This window comes from Populus trichocarpa, chromosome 1, assembly GCF_000002775.5.
Source record: "Populus trichocarpa isolate Nisqually-1 chromosome 1, P.trichocarpa_v4.1, whole genome shotgun sequence".
NCBI classification, from domain to species: domain Eukaryota; kingdom Viridiplantae; phylum Streptophyta; class Magnoliopsida; order Malpighiales; family Salicaceae; genus Populus; species Populus trichocarpa.
The window spans coordinates 24,477,481-24,489,936 of record NC_037285.2 but is presented as its reverse complement, the minus strand read 5'-3'; the positions used below and the strand labels follow the sequence as shown (position 1 = coordinate 24,489,936).

The 12,456-nt window shown below is 37.0% G+C and overlaps 1 protein-coding gene across 2 annotated transcripts in view; it reads right to left on the bottom strand.

Moving 5' to 3' along the window:
* Positions 1-1,074: 1,074 nt before the first annotated feature.
* Positions 1,075-12,456, bottom strand: part of LOC18094956 (cyanogenic beta-glucosidase) — a 64,187-nt gene continuing 52,805 nt past the window's right edge. The window contains exons 1-13 of one of the 2 annotated variants that reach the window (XM_006369366.3): positions 6,250-6,511; positions 5,910-5,979; positions 4,385-4,443; positions 4,122-4,197; positions 3,978-4,055; positions 3,705-3,792; positions 3,149-3,407; positions 2,789-2,904; positions 2,468-2,685; positions 2,089-2,120; positions 1,900-2,002; positions 1,680-1,791; positions 1,075-1,562 (exon numbers count right to left, since the gene is read on the bottom strand). In XM_006369366.3, the coding sequence (XP_006369428.2) occupies positions 1,343-1,562; positions 1,680-1,791; positions 1,900-2,002; positions 2,089-2,120; positions 2,468-2,685; positions 2,789-2,904; positions 3,149-3,407; positions 3,705-3,792; positions 3,978-4,055; positions 4,122-4,197; positions 4,385-4,443; positions 5,910-5,979; positions 6,250-6,444 (1,626 nt within the window). In that variant the 5' untranslated portion in view covers positions 6,445-6,511 and the 3' untranslated portion in view covers positions 1,075-1,342. Of the gene's footprint in view, positions 1,563-1,679; positions 1,792-1,899; positions 2,003-2,088; positions 2,121-2,467; positions 2,686-2,788; positions 2,905-3,148; positions 3,408-3,704; positions 3,793-3,977; positions 4,056-4,121; positions 4,198-4,384; positions 4,444-5,909; positions 5,980-6,249; positions 6,512-12,456 lie in introns of those variants that run through there. The other variant, XM_052446211.1, reaches the window with a different exon arrangement.

Here is a 12,456-nt window from a genome sequence, read left to right as displayed (position 1 = left end):
TCAAGTAAACAAGGATTACTAAAGTAACCATTCAATTCAAAGACTGATAACAAAATTAGTCTCTAATGAATTCAAAAAATCACACAGTTCATTAAACTTTGCTAATTAATGTTTTTGAGATTCATAATAGATCAAGAATATGGAGAGATGATTCATGGCGTATGGCCTTTCAAACAATAACATTTCAATTTTAGGTATTTTATAGCTATATTTGTAAATTACTAAAGTTGAATGCGTCACAGACCATCCAAAAGGCCTGCCACATTTAACAGCAACAAAACATCAAAGGAAATCAGACGTGAAAGTCTGGTATATCTGCCGAGATGACAAGTTTACTATAAAATCATGCAGTACTCTGATTGATAGATTAATGATGTTTAATAGAACTTGCTCATTTAAATCAAGCATTTGGAACAAAGCAGCTCCACCACAAAATGAAACTTTATATTGCCGGCTTCAAAACAGACAATGTACAAGATCATTTATTTCCAGTCGACGTCTATCATTGGAACAATGCTTCTTTGCTTTCTGTGCAGCTGAATTAGAATCATCAGATCATATGTTGCTTCTGATCAACTTTGCATGGAAAAAATGGACAAAATCTCTTTCATGGCGGGTGTCCTTTGTTGTGTTCCAAAATGAGTTGATGAGTTGCTGTTTCAATGGCCAGCAATGGTTAATGGTAGATTTCAGAGGATAGCACGGAGACTTCTCTCATATGGTATGGTATTGCTTGGAGTATCTGGTTGACCATAAATAATTTGGTTTCAATGATATACAACTAGATTTAGAATCATTCTTCTCTTTAACCCTCCACCGGTTGTCTACATGGTTAAAGAATTGTGAAGAACATTTCAATTACACAGGTAATGATCTCCTCAGAAATGCTGTTGGTATTTGTAAATGGACAAACAACAAAAGACGTGAGACTGGACTGATGCATCTCTATTTTTTCTTTCTGCAAATATTCTTACTTCTATAACAAACTGTCAACTTGTTTTGATTTGGCCATGGCTACCATTGACTAATAATACTATCGAAAAAAAAAGAAAAACAAACAGCCACAGAACATAATTAAGATAATAGTACGGTAAGAGTACTTCACAGCCTTTTCAAATTAAAATACAAAGCATTTCAGTACTAGAACAACACGAGGCTGGAGCTCTTACATTGAGATTTAACTTGGTGACATATATAACCAAGTTTTTATTGAAACAATACAGTATAATACATCACACACTTAATTAGGAAAAATTCATAGAATCGAGTTCACTGGATAAAAGTTATCCTAGTGATTATTTATTTATTTATATTGGCGGCCAAATACTTAATTTCTCTTCCATCAAGCTATATTCAATCGCTTGAAATATAATGGTACTGGATTAGCCGGTTGGTCCCCAAGGAATTCTGTAAACCAATGTGATGAGAGCTTCGCAATTCTTGTGAAATTAGACGTACGGTTTACGTACAACAAACCGAATCCTATGGTATATCCATCTGTAAATTCGAAATTGTCGGCAAAGGACCATACAAAATAACCTTTGACTTGAACTCCATGATTTCTGCCAAAATTAGTTCAAATGTTAACAGTATGGTCTTGTAATAGCAGAATTTAAGTGCATGCTCACGGTAACTAAGACAACAAAGCAAGAAAAAAAAATCCCAAAGTGTAAACTCACTTGATAGACGCTACAACATTCCTAAGATGAGTACAATGATATTCTACCCTTGGAAGATCCATCACGGTTCCATGATGTAGTTGTACATCTGTCTTAACGACTTCACCGTAGCCTGAACAGAAGAAAGAAATGGAATCAAGAATTGATGATGAGTTTGGCCATTACAACTTTGACTAGCTTCAATTAATTATAGAGCCAAAAGTTTTGTTCTTTCAAATACCATTTTCAGTGATGTAAATTACTGGATTATTGTATGTATCTTTGATGTGATTCAACATATACTGCAACCCCTCTGGATAGATATACTGCCATGATACACCAGCCTGCAATTTGTGATAAGAATATTTTTTAGTTTCAATTCCGTAAAAAAAAAAAAGAGTTTGAAAATTTGTATTATTTGCATACAAACCTGTGGACCGATGGGTTTGCCATCTCGTTCTCCTGAAAAACATTAATGGGTAAAATTTAACCACCTTATGGAAGAATTTTTTTTGGATTAGATCCTCGGCTTTTTGGTGGAAAATGTACAAATTAAACAAAATCTCTGTTTTAAGTGATGGAAGTAATTAAGGGAAACCTTGGCAAGGTAAGTAAAACTTCATTTCTTTTAGGAACATAGTCTGTAGAAATTAACGAATGAACCTGTGGCATACCTGTGATAATTATCCATGGCTACAATGATGTTTTTCGTCCCATGCAACAAGATTAAAACGAAAATATTCTTTCCTCTTTTTCCTCTTTCGTTCTCTTATATGTATATATATTATCATTACATTTTATGAGCATACCTGTAATAATGCAATTAGAATCTGTTTGATATCTACGAGGGTCTGGACTAGAAGAATTCGCATTTGCTGCATAATATGCAGTATAGTAATTCAATCCAACAAAGTCCAACGATCCTTTGAGATTTATAGAATCCAGTGGAGAGAATGTTGGTAGCCTATCATTGACTAATTCCCGCATGCTGCTCGGATAGTCACCATATGTTATAGGGTTCAGGAACCTAGAAACGTGAAATGTTAGTAAAAAATCTACACATAATTATATTGAAATAGCTAATGAAGATAATTTAAGGCCTACTTATTTATGTTTGGAGAAATACATACCAACCAAGCATGAAATCAAGAGATCTTTTGGCAGCATTACGATCTTCTGTACTGTTAGAGTACGGTTCAAACCAGCGGGCATTGAGTGTTACCCCAATCTTCCCATTTTGAGATGCCTGCATTTTTTCAAGAGTAGTTCATCGACAAGAGTTTGTTGCTGATTTCTTTTTCCAATCCCTTGAGATTGGAAAATTTGTGAGAAATAATGATTACTTTTTCTGGCAAAACTAGCAGGGGGATTAAAAATAGGATTCAATTTTTAGCATTTGAACTCAAGGGATTGACTAATTATATAGCTAAGATCATGGGGATTAAAAGATACTTTACACTACCCATTAAAAACGTGCAATTAGTGGATACCTGATACTTTTCCCAGTATGTATGTACTGCTGCTGCATGGGAAAGGAGGAGATTATGGGCAACTATGTAAGGCTCGGTGGAAGAGTTCCCATTTATGCAGTACTTTTCATCCACCCACTTGGAACATCGGCCCGGTGCAAAGTGACCTGAATCGTAGCCATCACCGGTGAACTTTTGTGGCTCATTCAAAGTAATCCAGTACTTCACTCGGTCACCAAATTCCTTGAAGCAAAGCTCAGCAAAATCTCGGAAGTCGCTCCTATAAATTAGACGAACAAAAAATTCACTATAACAACTTGATTCCCTAATTTTTGCACTTTGTGAATTATTAAATAAGCTTTTTTTTTTTTTTTTGAAAGATGTGTATATTATTTAAACGCCAAATCCTGGCGGGAGTAATACAGAAACTACACAATATCTTACTATGGCAAAAAACCATAAATAGAATAAAATGCAGTATAAGAAAAATAAAAGCAAAGAAAACCTTAGAATAGCAGCTTGATATATGCATAATGATGGAACACAGTATGTTACAGCATGCTAGGTGACAACTTACACAATATTATCACTGAGAAAGCCACCGTACTTGTCTTCAAGTGCTTGAGGAACATCCCAATGAAAGAGAGTTGCATAGGGCTGTAAACCTGTGTTGTAGCATAAAACATGAGAAAAGGTCTAAGATAAGAACTTCTGAAATCAAGTTTTGCATTTCTTTTTTTTTACATGGCAAATTATTTCTTAACAAACCATATATTTTGATGAATCAAGCAGCACGCATGACTTACAGCAAAAAAATTTATATTTCTAGGGAAAGGGAGAAGATTTAAACCTTTAGCTATGGTTGCATCGATTAGCTTGTTGTAAAACTCAATTCCATCTTTGTTCACTCCTGCCCTTATTTTCCCACCTGAACACACAAGATTTTTTTTAAGAATTGAAAGTAAAAAGAAAATATCAACCAACAAATACTTACTGGGAATTACTCTGGACCAGGAGATCGAGAATCTGAAAGCATCCATATTCATATCCTTCATTTCTTCAAGATCACTCTGTCACAAAGTATGCAAATTTACGTTCATTATTTGAAATTTGCATGCATATATGAGTTGAGTTTTGAGTAATGAAAATGTATCTATTTGATTTTAACAAATTTGAATTTTACGTAATAAATGCATTCCATTTTTTGGTATGCCATACCAGAAGGCAACTTAAATTCCATTTTCATCAAATTCATACCTCGTAGCGATTGTACAAATCAATTCCCAAGTCTCCGTTGCAGCCATCAGCTATCCTTTCTGAATGTTTTCATAAAAATCATTGATGCAACTGCATATTAGTCATTCATGCAAAGTATAATGGTTTATCTCTCTCAATTTTATTTATTATTTATTTAGTGTTCTTGATGGGATCCACCTCTATTATGTTTTGGGTTCTTATATTTTTTTCTCCGGCCCAAGTTTTTTTCTATGTTTTTAAATCTTTTTGATCTGTGAAGCAATGCTTCAGAACATGCATGAATATGATATGAATCGCCCCCATGACAATTCTAAAAATAAAAAAGATGTAATACTTCATATATATCTTAAATTAATAAAACATTACCATAATTAATACAATAATTATCATATATGTGTAATCGATTGAAATATAAGAATATATAAAGTAATAAAGAAGAAAAATATGCGTCATTTTATCTATATTGGATTTGAAATTATAAATTTAATTGAGATATAAAAATTTAATTTTCTTAATCACAATTGTTGTGATTACGAAATGATAAACGATAGTCTCATCTTTCCTCCTGTAAATTTAATTATTGTTGCTTAATATCTCTCTTTTAATTTATTATTTTATAATAAAATAAATATTTTTGGTATAGATATAATTATATCATGATTTTTTAAAAAAATATATTAAAAAATGAAAAAATAATTTTTTTTATTTACCTTTTAATTAAAATTCCCTTGATATATGGATACGATCCTTTAATCATAATGCTACTGTATTAATTAACATCAATTAAATAAAAATATAAATGTTGACAAATTAACCAGAAAATGATAGAGTAAAGCTATATTTGGTTAAATGTTTTGGTTTCTTAATTCAAAAAACTCAAAATTATATTTCTATACATAGGTTTGAAAAGCTATAAACTTTGACCGCCAAAAGCCAAGTCATATATCTCCATACATCGTGTCTTTCTTGCTTGCTGTTATATATATATATATATATATATATATATATATATATATATATATATATATCAGAAACACTGTGTCTAGACCGAAGCAAACCTGCTTGTGCATATATATTCTTAGTTTCGATTCATTTCATTTTTCCCTTTGATAAATACTCTCTTAGTGGAAATAAGAAACAATGGGAAAGGCCAACCTGGACTATTTATTGGCTTCCTTTCATAGTTTGAACGTAATTTGTCAAATGTCTTCCCTCTATTATAATCCAATAAATGTATAATAATAATAATAATAATAATAATAATAAAACAAAACTATAGGGTTAGCTTTCAAATTGAGATTCAATTAAAAAATTAAAGGACACCCGTAGCAATAATTGCCTGATGAAAGAGGCAAATGCTAAAGGGGGGGAGCACATGTAATAGAAATAATAAATTTTGAAAATTGATCCCTGAAATTCAATTTAATGAACCAGAACCAGCCATAGGGTAGCTTTCTTTAGCTCTTTCTCCTTCATCTTTATCGTAACAACATGGGCACGCACATAGAAAATGAGAGAGAACTACCTGGGAAATCTTGAGTAAAAGTGTCCCATATACTCGGACCTCTGCAACTTTTGTTTGCATGACCCTCGGTCTGCATACCATCACAAAGATTTGCATTATCAGAGGATTACGAATAATACACGCTAATTTACCAAAAATAAAATATCGTGTGTGCGTTTATTTTTCCGTTTGCTGCTCCTCTCCATGTGGATTCTGCACTTTGGTGCTGCATGTATTATTCTTGATTTACAAAAACTCTTGAGTTACAGCAGCTAAGCGAAATGTATCCAACAAGAGCAAATAAAAAAGAAATGTATACTGCATCATTAGGGAACTCTGGAAGCTAAGCGAAGGTTCATACCTGGTAAGCGGATGCCGCTGCCCCGAATATGAAATCCCCCGGAAAGGATTTACGAGATAACCCGAATTTAAGATCAGTGATACAAGTCGTATCAAAGTCCTCAGTGATACCTCTTGGCATCTCTATCTGAGCAGAAGCAAACGAGAACATTAGGAAGAGCATTCCTAATAAAAGCAAGCCAGTAGGAATAGCCATCAAGCTAGTTGGTAATGTGTATATGCTTCGAGGGACTTATGGTTTCCATTGCCATGCTAACCCTCCCTTTTTATAGAGGCTTCAAGAGAGACGTAGGTGTGCAATGCAGGCATTCTCGGCTGTTCGTGGCCCTAACAGTACTCTTCAATTAACTATTGATATGGACGATAAATCCACAATTTCGACATGTTTTCTGACTTCAGATTATCCTTTGAATTTCATCTCTACTCTATATTTTTCAATCTGTTTAACTGTTTATGCTTCTTTTAAAATAGATTCTATAAATAGAACAATTAACTCACCAAGTGTCAATTTAATCTTTTCATAATGTGTGTTTTAATCTTACTGTAAAAAATTGCTCGCTTTGTCCCAATAGTAGAAAGACTTTTCTCCAAGGGAAGAAAAAATCTCTTGCAAGCCCATGCATGTGTGTATATATATATATATATATACGGGTCTTTTATAGGTGAATTTCTATTAAAAAAAATGTACTTGGAATGTACTTGGATTGAGTTTTTATTAGCACGCAAAATATTTGGATCACTTAAATTTTCCAAATTCAATATGAAAGCCCTCAAAATTGCATTGGATTTTTTCTGAACAAAAAAAAGTACCAACTTTTACAATTTTTGTTATCTTCTACATGATCTTAGGGTTTAAATGTGTGTATCCGGAAGCTGGCAGCTGCCTCCTCACGCAAGCCATGCTTGTTCCTTGGTACTTTAGAAGGCAACTTCTTTCTTTTTATTTACTTCCGCAACTCCCAATCGACGTGTCAACTGGTCCAAATCGGTGATATTTATTACATGCCACCACTGTTCACTCTAACCTAAAAGGCATTCACAGGCGGCTTCTTTTCTTTTCTTTTCTAGGTGTGGATCAACCTTCTCTGTCACATGATAATCGTCCGGACGGTTGAATAATATATATAAATTATTTTACTTATTAAAGGTAAAATAGTAATTTTAGTTTAACCTATATATAATCTTTTTGTATTTAAATTAAAAAATATATATTTTACAATAAACAAATTAATGAGAATTTTAACTTCCTTCTCTCTTATATTCGTATTTCTTTTGTATTAATTTGGATTACTTTATATTATAGAATGTATAGCATGTATATCTCTGAATAGAAAATTAATGTAGGATTATTCCAATGTTGTAATCCCTATGGTTATTGTCGTATTCTGGCCTACATATATAAATAGGAAAGGTTGGCTAAGGCTAACCTATGTCATTCTGTTATTCTCAACTTGGTATCAGAGCCCTAAATAAACTAAAACACCTCTTCTCCTCTCTGCAATGGATCCTTCCCAGCTGGCAGCCATCTCTTCCTCTACAGCAGCACCGGTTGTGCCATCCTGCTCTCCTGCCACAGCACCACCTTCTTCTTCAGCTTCAGTTCTGCAATGGCCACAACCTACAGATGTTGGCCATGCTCTCTTCAACCCCAATAATGCTCCTCTGCTGCCGTCCTTTTCTGCTGAAGCTGCTGCAGCTTCTACCATGGCAATTGTGTCCCTCTCCCACACTCATCAGATCATCTCTCTGAAATTGACAAACATCAATTATCTGTATTGGCGAATGCAGATGAAACCGTATCTTTCAGGCCAAGGAGTTTTCGGCTTTGTTAATGGTTCAAACTCCTGCCCCTCTCCACATATTCTTGTTGCCGATGGTGTCTCTCTTCAAGTATCTCAACACTTTCTTCATTGGAAACAACAGGACCAACTCATTCTAAATGCCCTGCTCTCTTCGCTATCCATGGAAGTTCTTCACCTTGTTGTTGATTGTCCAACCTCATGTTCTGTCTGGCATACACTTGAGCAAGGTCTAGCTTCTACATCCAATTCCCATATTATGCAACTTCATGGCTCTCTTCAAGACCTTCGACAAGGTGATGATTCGGTAACTCAATTTCTGTAAAAAGCTAAGGCTTTATTTGATGAGCTAGCAGCTGCTGGCCGGCCTATTTCGCTAGCCGATTTCAATCTATATGTGTTTCGTGGCCTTCGCGGAGAATTTAAAGACTTAGTGACAAGTCTTGTTACAAGGGCAGATCCTCTACCATATGCAGATTTGCTTAGTCATCTGCTAACTCATGAATTTATTCATAAATCCTCTCATTTGTCTATGGGGTCTGCTGCAATTCATGCACCCTTGTTGCCCACGCCAAACATCCCTCCTTCAGCTCTCCTCTCTGACCGTCAGCCTGCTGCTCAGTTTGGACGTAATAGGGGTCGTTCTCATGGCAGCTGGCGTCATCAACAGTTCCATCACAGAGGGTCTCGCAATTCTAATTCCAGGCCTGACTTTCATAGCTTCCATAGCACTCCCAGCAATGACAACAGACACATCAACTGGCAGGGAAATTGGCAGCGCAGTAGGGGATCCAATTCCCGCTGCCAGTTATGTCAAGCCTTCGGACATGCTACTCCTCAGTGCTCCCAACTTCAGCAACGTGGTTATGGACAGTAGCATAGTGCTAATCTGGCACTGCATAATCCTGCAGGTACTGCTGAATGGTTTCTGGACACCGGTGCAAATCAACACGTCACACCTGACCTTGCAACCTTGACTGCTTCAGAACCATACAATGGTAATGATAATTTACATGTTGGTGATGGTAAGGGACTTCCCATATCTCATATTGGCCATACAAAACTATATACCCCACATCGTTCGTTCACTTTATCTAATATCCTGCATGTTCCTGCAATCATGAAACCCCTGCTTTTTGTTTTATGTCAAGGATCTCCACACCAATGAAGTACTCCTCTTAGGATAGAGTAAAGATGTTCTCTATACTTTGTCCAGGTTCAGGTCTTCCATCCCGTCAGTTCCTTAAGCCTATTGGTCTCCCTGCATCTCTGCTTCTGCTGATTTGTGGCATCGTCGCCTAGGTCATCCTACCTCTCGCATTTTTCAATTTTTAGTCTCGGAAAATAAGATCATTTATAACAACAAACGTCTTAATTTTCATTGTCAAAGTTGTCCCTTAGGAAAATCATCGTGTTTGTCTTTAAGACCTACTGGTCACAAAACTTCTGCTCCGCTTGAATTAATTTTTAGTGATGTGTGGGGTCCTGCTCTCCTTTTTTCTTCGGATGGTTATCATTATTTTGTTATCTTTATTGATGCGCACACAAAATATATATGGTATTATCCACTTGTTGCAAGATCTGATGTTTATTCTGTTTTTCATCAATTTCAAACTCTTGTCGAACGTCAATTTTCATTAAAAATAAAATATATTCTAACTTATTGGGGCTGTGAATATCGCAAACTCTCCACTTTCTTTCAGACTATTGGTATTCATCATCGTCTGATATGTCCTCATACTCACGAACAAAATGGAACAGTAGAAAGACGTCATAGGCATATTGTGGAAACCGGCCTTACTCTTCTAGGCCAATGTAAAGCTCCATTCCATTTTTGGAATTACGCTTTTGACACTTCAGTTTATCTCATTAATCGCATGCCTACTATTGTTCTTGATAATCGATCTCCATTTGATTATTTGTTTCAACGGTCTCTTGATTATCATTTTTTGCGTACTTTTGGATGTCTTTGTTTTCCTTTTTTTGCGTCCCTATAATAATCATAAATTGGATTTTTGGTCTTCTCCATGTGTGTTTTTTGGCTACAGTTCCTCTCACCTTGGTTATCGATGTTTTGACGTTGAATCTCATCGCATGTATATCTCCCGTCATGTCCGTTTTCATGAACATGTTTTTTCGTTTGATAAATCTGAACAGATTGCACAGGTCTCAGCTCAAACCCACACACCATCTCCTGTTACCATCCTCCCAAATCTAACCCACTCCCTATTGTTCACGATCATACCACCCCTCATCTCGCCTCTGCCTCTGCCTCTGCCTCTGCCCTGCCTTCACCCTACCCAAACACCACAGCCTCCACCTTTCCCTTGCCGCTCACCATATGCATCTTTATCTCACCATGCTGTTGCAGGTACAGGTTGCAGATCAGTTTTCCCTGCCCTTCAGCACGATGTCTTTGCTAGTACTGGGACACCCTCTGGTTCCTCCTCTGCTTCTTCTTATTCTGCCAGTCACCCGGTTTCTACAGACTCTGTCTCTGCTGCCAGCCCTCTACTTGCGGCAGTTTCTTCCCCGGCTTCTTCCTTTGGTCTGAATCTGGTGGTTGATCTCTTCGCTTATCCACTACATCAGGACACCTTTGTGACACCTACCTCTCGTACATCACCACCGTTGCTCAGCCGCCACCCTATGGTCCTTAGATCGCGGCAGCCCAAAACCGCAAATATGGTGTCCTCTGCTACAGCCGATACAGCTGCCACCCGGTATTGCTCTCTCCTTCCTCTGAACCTGTTGCCTTTTCTGATGTAGATAAATATGTTGCTTGGCATGATGCTATGTGTGATGAGATCAAGGCTTTGCAATTCAATCACACTTGGTCCCTAGTGCCCTTTCATCCTTCGATGAATGTTGTGGGCAGCCGATGGGTATATCGCATCAAACGTCGTATTGATGGCAACATTAAACGTTATAAAGCCCGTCTAGTTGCTAGAGGCTTTACTCAACAGGAAAGCTTTGATTATTCTGAAACTTTCAGCACAGTTATTAAACAGGCCACCGTCAGATTAGTCTTTTCCATTGCGGTTTCCTGTAATTGGAAGATTCATCAGCTTGATATTCATAATGCCTTTCTCAATGGTGTTCTTACTGAAGAGGTCTACATGAAACAACCTCTAGGTTTTGTTGACCCTACTTTTCCATCTCATGTGTGCAGATTGCACAAGTCATTATATGGTTTAAAACAGGCACCAAGGGCATGGTACACTCGTCTGAGTGATTTTTTACTCTCTATTGGTTTCCTTGGCTCCAAGGTTGACACCTCCCTATTTATCTTATCTAATGGTACCAATATCTTTTATCTCCTAGTCTATGTTGATGATATTCTTCGCAACTCTGCCATGCTTCATCGCCTAGTCTAGTTACTAAGCTCCGAATTCAAGCTTCGTGACTTAGGTGATGTTCACTACTTTCTGGGTATTGAAGTTCAGTCTACAGGTATGGGTCTGATATTGCGCCAACACAAATATATTCTTGACATCCTCACTCGGGCTGGTATGACTTCTTACAAACCCGTTGATACTTCAGTCTCTCCTTCCAAACTTGTTATACAGCCAGATCATCCATTCTCTGATCCCACACGATTTCATCAAATTGTGGGTGCTCTTCAGTATCTTACATTCACTCGTCCAGATATCTGCTTTGCTGTTAACAGAGTTTGTCTGTACATGCATGCTCCTACAGATTCCCATTGGGCTGTTGTTAAACGCATACTCCACTACCTCAAAGGAACGACATCCTATGGTTTTCATATCACTCGAGGTACCTCTTTTGCTCTTCATGGTTTTACAGATGTCGATTGGGCTGGTAGTATTGATGATCACAAGTCTACGGGTGGCTATCTTGTTTTCTTTGGTCAGACACTGATTTCATGGAAATCCAGCAAGCAACGTACAGTTGCCCGCTCCTCCACTGAGGCTGAGTATAGAGCCTTAGCAGATGGTACTATTGAGGTCATCTGGCTTCAATATTTGTTAATAGATCTGCAGGTTCCCTCCGTCTCTACTCCTACCATTTGGTGTGATAATCTTGGTGCGACCTATCTCTCTGCGAATCCTATCTTTCATGCTCGTACTAAGCATGTTGAGGTAGATTATCATTTTATCCATGACCGGGTTGCGAAGAAGGAAATTCAGATCCGCTTTATCCTTTCTCGGGATCAACTTGCTGATGTCTTCACCAAACCACTTTCCGCTGCGTCCTTTACTGCTTTCAGGTTCAAGCTTCGGGTCGATCCTCCACCCTCAGCTTGAGGGGGCATATTATAGAATGTATAGCATGCATATCCCTGAATAGGAAATTAATGTAGGATTATTCCAATGTTGTAATCCCTACGGTCATTGTCGTATTCTGCCCTACATATATAAATAGGAAAGGTTGGCTAAGGCCAACCT